The 7,617-nt window shown below is 45.9% G+C and overlaps 1 protein-coding gene across 1 annotated transcript; it reads left to right on the forward strand.

The window, feature by feature from the left end:
* Window positions 1-215: 215 nt before the first annotated feature.
* Window positions 216-7,408, forward strand: LOC139454509 (microtubule-associated protein futsch-like). Its single transcript, XM_071236265.1, has 2 exons — window positions 216-3,877; window positions 3,938-7,408. The coding sequence occupies exons 1-2, from the start codon at window positions 233-235 to the stop codon at window positions 7,406-7,408; spliced, it is 7,116 nt and encodes a 2,371-aa protein (XP_071092366.1). The 5' UTR covers window positions 216-232.
* The last annotated feature ends 209 nt before the right edge of the window (window positions 7,409-7,617 follow it).

The raw sequence follows: 7,617 nt of genomic DNA on the forward strand, positions 1-7,617 counted from the left end.
TAACAATGAGAATGCACCAGCAATAAGGAGAAGCAATATCCCAGTGAAGACTGGAGAGACAAACAGTACAGGTACCACTGAAGATATCCCTGATTTAGGCAGCATGTCCGAGGGTGTAACCAGGATGAGCGATATTATACTAACAGGGATAGAAAGAGGGGCTAGAGGTTTCACTGAGCAGCAAGGAAGTGTGTCCCAAAGAGGAGAAAGTGAGGGGGCTAAGTCTGGAGAGATGATGGATGCCTCCAAAAAGAACAACCCAGTGGCGAGTCTAGTCGCCACTAATCTCCCAAAAGTGCCGGATGGAATACCCAAATCTGGAGAAAAGAAGGACACAGTCAAAGTGAAGATCGCAGATATGAGCCTAACTGCCACTAGTGTTTCCAAAGAGCAAGGTGACACAAAGCTCTCCAAAGTGAAAGGTGATGGGGCTAAACCTGAAGATATAAAGGATGCCTCCAAAAAGAAAGTCCCAGTGGGGAGTCTAGTCGCCGCCAGTCTTTCAAAAGTGCAGAGTGAAATACCTAAATCTGGAGAAAAGAAGGACACGCCCAAAATGAAGATCACAGAGACGAGCCAAGCTGACACTCGTGTTTCCAAAGATAAAGGTGACACTAAGGTTTCCAAAGTTAAGGGCGATGGGGCTAAGTCTGGAGAGGTGAAGGATGCTTCCAAAAAGAAAATACTAGAGGCGAGTCTAGACACCACTAATCTTTCCAAACAGCAAGGTGAAATACCTGAGCCCAGAGAAAAGTATGATACAACCAAAGTTAAAATCACAGAGACGACTCCAGTTACCACATGTGATTCCATAGAGCAAGGCAGTGGGCCTGAACCCGTTGAGATGAAGGCCGCATCCACAGTGAAGATTCCAGAGGCAGGTCCCGGTAACATTCATGTTTCCAAAGAAAAAGGTGGCACCAAGGTTTCCAGAGTGAAAGGTGATGGGGCTAAATCTGGAGAGATGACGGATGCCTCCAAAAAGAACAACGCAGAGGCAAGTCTAGTCCCAAGTCGTCTTCCAAAAGTGCAGGGTGGCATACCCAAATCTGGAGAAAAGAAGGACACATCCAAAGTGAAGATCGCAGATATGAGCCTAACTGCCACTAGTGTTTCCAAAGAGCAAGGTGACACCAAGGTTTCCAAAGTGAAAGGTGACGGGGCTAAACCTGGAGATATAAAGGATGCCTCCAAAAAGAAAATCCCAGTGGGGAGTCTAGTCGCCACCAGTCTTTCAAAAGTGCAGAGTGAAATACCTAAATCTGGAGAAAAGAAGGACACAGCCAAAGTGGAGATCACAGATATGAGCCTAGCTGCCACTAGTGTTTCCAAAGATCAAGGGGGAATACCTAAATCTGGAGAGAAGAAAGACACACCCAAAATGAAGATCACAGAGACGAGCCAAGCTGACACTCGTGTTTCCAAAGATAAAGGTGACACTAAGGTTTCCAAAGTTAAGGGCGATGGGGCTAAGTCTGGAGAGGTGAAGGATGCTTCCAAAAAGAAAATACTAGAGGCGAGTCTAGACACCACTAATCTTTCCAAACAGCAAGGTGAAATACCTGAGCCCAGAGAAAAGTATGATACAACCAAAGTTAAAATCACAGAGACGACTCCAGTTACCACATGTGATTCCATAGAGCAAGGCAGTGGGCCTGAACCCGTTGAGATGAAGGCCGCATCCACAGTGAAGATTCCAGAGGCAGGTCCCGGTAACATTCATGTTTCCAAAGAAAAAGGTGGCACCAAGGTTTCCAGAGTGAAAGGTGATGGGGCTAAATCTGGAGAGATGACGGATGCCTCCAAAAAGAACAACGCAGAGGCAAGTCTAGTCCCAAGTCGTCTTCCAAAAGTGCAGGGTGGCATACCCAAATCTGGAGAAAAGAAGGACACATCCAAAGTGAAGATCGCAGATATGAGCCTAACTGCCACTAGTGTTTCCAAAGAGCAAGGTGACACCAAGGTTTCCAAAGTGAAAGGTGACGGGGCTAAACCTGGAGATATAAAGGATGCCTCCAAAAAGAAAATCCCAGTGGGGAGTCTAGTCGCCACCAGTCTTTCAAAAGTGCAGAGTAAAATACCTAAATCTGGAGAAAAGAAGGACACAGCCAAAGTGGAGATCACAGATATGAGCCTAGCTGCCACTAGTGTTTCCAAAGATCAAGGCGAAATACCTAAATCTGGAGAGAAGAAAGACACACCCAAAATGAAGATCACAGAGACGAGCCAGGCTGACACTCGTGTTTCCAAAGATAAAGGTGACACTAAGGTTTCCAAAGTGAAGGGTGATGGGGCTAAGTCTGGAGAGGTGAAGGATGCCTCCAAAAAGAAAATATCAGAGGCGAGTCTAGACACCACTAATCTTTCCAAACAGCAAGGTGAAATACCTGAGCCCAGAGAAAAGTATGATACACCCAAAATGAACATCACAGAGACGACTCAAGTTACCTCTTGTGATTCCAAAGAGCAAGGCAGTGGGCCTGAACCCGTTGAGATGAAGGCCGCATCCACAGTGAATATTCCAGAGGCAGGTCCCGGTAACATTCATGTTTCCAAAGAAAAAGGTGGCACCAAGGTTTCCAGAGTGAAAGGTGATGGGGCTAAATCTGGAGAGATGACGGATGCCTCCAAAAAAGACAACGCAGAGGCAAGTCTAGTCCCAAGTCGTCTTCCAAAAGTGCAGGGTGGCATACCCAAATCTGGAGAAAAGAAGGACACATCCAAAGTGAAGATCGCAGATATGAGCCTAACTGCCACTAGTGTTTCCAAAGAGCAAGGTGACACCAAGGTTTCCAAAGTGAAAGGTGACGGGGCTAAACCTGGAGATATAAAGGATGCCTCCAAAAAGAAAATCCCAGTGGGGAGTCTAGTCGCCACCAGTCTTTCAAAAGTGCAGAGTGAAATACCTAAATCTGGAGAAAAGAAGGACACAGCCAAAGTGGAGATCACAGATATGAGCCTAGCTGCCACTAGTGTTTCCAAAGATCAAGGGGGAATACCTAAATTTGGAGAAAAGAAGGACACACCCAAAATGAAGATCACAGAGACGAGCCAGGCTGACACTAAGGTTTCCAAAGATAAAGCTGACACTAAGGTTTCCAAAGTGAAGGGTGATGGAGCTAAGTCTGGAGAGGTGAAGGATGCCTCCAAAAAGAAAATACCAGAGGTGAGTCTAGACACCACTAATCTTTCCAAACAGCAAGGTGAAATACCTGAGCCTAGAGAAAAGAATGATACACCCAAAGTTAAAATCACAGAGACGACTCCAGTTACCACTTGTGATTCCAAAGAGCAAGGCGATGGGCCTGAGCCTGTTGAGATGAAGGCCGCATCCACAGTGAAGATTACAGAGGCAGGTCCCGGTAACATTACGTTTTCCAAAGAAAAAGGTGACACCAAGGTTTCCAAAGTGAAAGGTGATGGGACTAAGTCAAGAGATATAAAGGATGCCTCCAAAAAGAAAATCCCAGTGGGGAGTCTAGTCGCCACAAGTCTTTCAAAAGTGCAGAGTGAAATACCTAAATCTGGAGAAAAGAAGGACACACCCAAAGTGAACATCACAGAGACGAGCCTAGCTAATATTAGTGTTTCCAAACAGCAAGGTGGAACACCTACATTTGGAGAACAGAAGGACACACCCAAAATGAAGATCACAGAGACGAGCCAGGCTGACACTCGTGTTTCCAAAGATAAAGCTGACACTAAGGTTTCCAAAGTGAAGGGTGATGGAGCTAAGTCTGGAGAGGTGAAGGGTGCCTCCAAAAAGAAAGTACCAGAGACGAGTCTAGACACCAGTAATCTTTCCAAACAGCAAGGTGAAAAACCTGAGCCCAGAGAAAAGTATGATACAACCAAAGTGAACACAGAGACGACTCCAGTTACCACTTGTGATTCCAAAGAGCAAGGCGGTGGGCCTGAACCCGTTGAGACGAGCCAGGCTGACACTCGTGTTTCCAAAGATAAAGCTGACACTAAGGTTTCCAAAGTGAAGGGTGATGGAGCTAAGTCTGGAGAGGTGAAGGATGCCTCCAAAAAGAAAGTACCAGAGACGAGTCTAGACACCACTAATCTTTCCAAACAGCAAGGTGAAATACCTGAGCCCAGAGAAAAGTATGATACACCCAAAGTTAAAATCACAGAGACGACTCCAGTTGCCACTTGTGATTCCAAAGAGCAAGGCGGTGGGCCTGAACCTGTTGAGATGAAGGCTGCATCCACAGTGAAGATTCCAGAGGCAGGTCCCGGTAACATTAATGTTTCCAAAGAAAAAGGTGACACCAAGGTTTCCAAAGTGAAAGGTGATGGGGCTAAGTCTGGAGAGATGAAGAATGCCTCCAAAGAGAACAACGCAGAGGCAAGTCTAGTCCCAACTCGTCTTTCAAAAGTGCAGGGTGGAATACTCAATTCTGGAGAAAAGAAGGATGCACCAAAAGTGAAGATCGCAGATATGAGCCAAGCTGCCACTAGTGTTTCCAAAGAGCAAGTTGACACTAAGGTTTCCAAATTGAAAGGTGATGGGGCCAAGTCTGGAGAGATGAAGGATGCCTCCAAAAAGAACAATCTAGAAACGAGTCTAGTCGCCACTAATCTTTCCAAAGAGCAAAGTAGTATACCTAAATCTGGAGAACAGAAGGACCCACCCAAAGTGAAGATCACAGAGACGAATCTCGTCAACACTAGTGTTTCCAGTGAGCAGGGTGGAAGACATAAGTTTGGAGAGATGAAGGACACATCCATCATAAAGGTTCCAGAGGTGGGTCCCCGTAACACAAATGTTTCCAAAGAGAATGGTAACGCTGTGAAATGTGATGGTGCTGAAACTAGAAAGATGAAGGTCCCATTCATTGTGACGATTCCAGAGGCAGGTCCCGATAACACTAATGTTTCCAATGAGCAAGTTGGAAGGCCTAAGCCTGGAGAAAAAAATGATATACCCAAAGTGAAAATCCCAGAAAGTCTAGTTACCACCAGTTTTTCCAAAGGGCAGAGTGGTAGGCCTAAATTTGGGAAAAAGAAGGATGCAACCAAAGTGAAGATCAATGAAGCAGGACCGGGTAATATTCAGGTTTCCAAAGAAAAGAGTGACATTAAGGTTTCCAAAGTTAAAGGTGAGGGGGCCAAGCCTGGACAGATAAAGGCTGGAACTATAGAGAAGATGCAAGAGACAGGCCATGGTTGCGTTAATGATAACAAGATGAAAGGTACTGGGACTAAGACAGTAGAGATGAAGGTGGCATCCAAAGTAAATACTCCAAAGGCAGGTCCTGGTAAAACTAAGTTTTCCAAAGAGAACGATGATAGGCCTAATCAGGGTGAGAGAATCGATGCACCTCAGAGCACAAACAGCATTTTCCAAGAAACGCCAAAGCCAGAGGAGCACCCGGGTAACACTCCCGATTCCCAAAAGCGTGATAGCAAACATGCCCCCAACATGGCGATTCCAGAGGCTCCAGGTAAGACTCAAAATTCACCAGATCATGACGCTAGGCAAAATACCAAAACAAGAAAGGATGCACCCAAAGTGAAGATCTCAGATGCAGGTCCGAGTAGTACTTATATTTTCCGAGAGAAAGATGGTAGTCCTAAGTCTGGAGGGAAGAAGGTTGCTTCCAAAGTGAAGACCCCAGAGACAGTTCCTGATAACACGAGAGTTGCCCCAGTGCAAGAAGGTAGGCCTAAGCCAGAAGTGAAGAAGGCTGGTGTGGGTAGAACCAAAGCTTCCCAAGAGACAAGAAATGGGCTAAACCCAGGAGAGAGAATTGGTACATCAAACATGAAGATCCCGGCAGGTAAAGGTAGTAGGTCAAATCTTGGGTACAGCATACATGCCCTCAAAGCAACAAGGCAAATTGTGGAGGAAGCGAACAATGCAACCAAAGCGAAGATTCCAGAAGCATATCCGGGTTACATAAAATGGTCCCTTTGTGATAGAGAAGGAGAAAAGAATGATACACCCACCACGAGTCCGGATAATACTGATTATTTCCGAGATCAAAGTAATACGCCGAAACCTGGAGAACAGAAGGATTATCCCATAGTGATGATTCCAGAAACAGCTGTGGGGAAGACGCAAGGTTTCCAAGAGCCTGATGGTAGGCAAAATATGGGAGAGAGGGTGGATGCACCCGAAGACAAGATCCTTGATACAGGATCAGGAAACACAGAAATGGCCCAAGAGGAAAATGGTAGGTCATGGCCAGGAGAGAGGAATGCCACAGTGGAGCTTCCAGAGGCAGCTCTGGCAAACACAATGTTTAACCAAGTGAAAGGTGGTAGGCCTCATCCTGGGGACAGCAAATATGCCACCAAAGGAACGATATCAGAGCCAGATCCGGGTAACACTCAATATTCCCAAGACCATGATAGCGGGCAAAATATGAAGAAGGGTGAAGTGAGGTTTCCAGATGGTGGTAATCCTCAACCTGACAGGAACGATGCACCTGTAGTGATGACCCTAGATGCAGGTACGGGTAACAACAAACTGTCCCAAAATCAAGATGGGATTCTTAAGTCTGGAATGAGGAAACTGAAGACCCCAGAAATAAATCCTAATAACACCCAAGAGTCCCCAAAACAAGGTGATAGGACTGATCAGAGTGTGAGGAAGGATGCACAAAAAGTGAATATCACAAAGACAGGTGCGGCTAACACTAAACATCCCCAAGAGCAGGGTGGTAAGCCTAAGCGTGGAGAGAGGAAGGAAGCGTTCAAACGGCATGTTCCAAAGGCAGCACCGGGTAAAACTGGAGATTTTCGAGACAAAGTCAGTGGACTTAAGCTTTTAGAGAATATTGCACTTACAGTGAAGATTCAAGAAGCAGGCCCCGGCAATACTAAAGAGTCCCTAATGCAAGTTGGTAAGTCTAAGACTGGAGGAAGGAAATATGCACCTAAACTGAATATTCGAGGTCTTGGTTACACTACTGAGTCACACGTGCGTGGCGGTAAGTCAACAACTTTGAAAAGAAAGGAAGCACCAAAAGCGAAGATCCTAGAGACAGGTCCGCGTAAGATTAAAGAATTCCCCAAACAAGGTCGTAGGCCTGGAGAGAGGAAATATGCACAGACAAAAGTGTTCTCAAGAATAAAGAAATGCGCATACAACCGAATGCCTCGCGTCATGAAAGCAACTACAAGTAGAGCGATTAACAAAAGAAAGCCTGCTACGGTTGTCCATGGTGTACACCCCAGTGGCAAGGATTCAGAGTTTCAGGGTGGAGGGACCAACATGACTGTTGTTACATCATTTCGGGGTCCAATGTTTTCAAATCCGAAATGGTACGGAGATTCTACAATGAAAGATATTTTCTCATGGGGAGCGGCCATTGATACTGTTGTCTCCAAACAAAGCATCGAAGAACAAGAATCCACATCATGCCGCAACACATCCGTGCCCACACAGGATTGACTATATAGAGTAGCCACATCATATCGCATCACATCCGTGCCCACACATGATTGACTATATAGAGTAGCCACATCGTGTAGCATCACATCCGTACCCACACAGGATTGACTATATAGAGTAGCCACATCATGTCGCATCACATCCGTGCCCACACAGGATTGACTATATTGAGTAGCCACATCGTGTAGCATCACATCCGTGCCCACACA

Source organism: Haliotis cracherodii, unplaced genomic scaffold (assembly GCF_022045235.1).
Source record: "Haliotis cracherodii isolate W230 unplaced genomic scaffold, xgHalCrac1.p SCAF_1, whole genome shotgun sequence".
NCBI lineage: Eukaryota > Metazoa > Mollusca > Gastropoda > Lepetellida > Haliotidae > Haliotis > Haliotis cracherodii.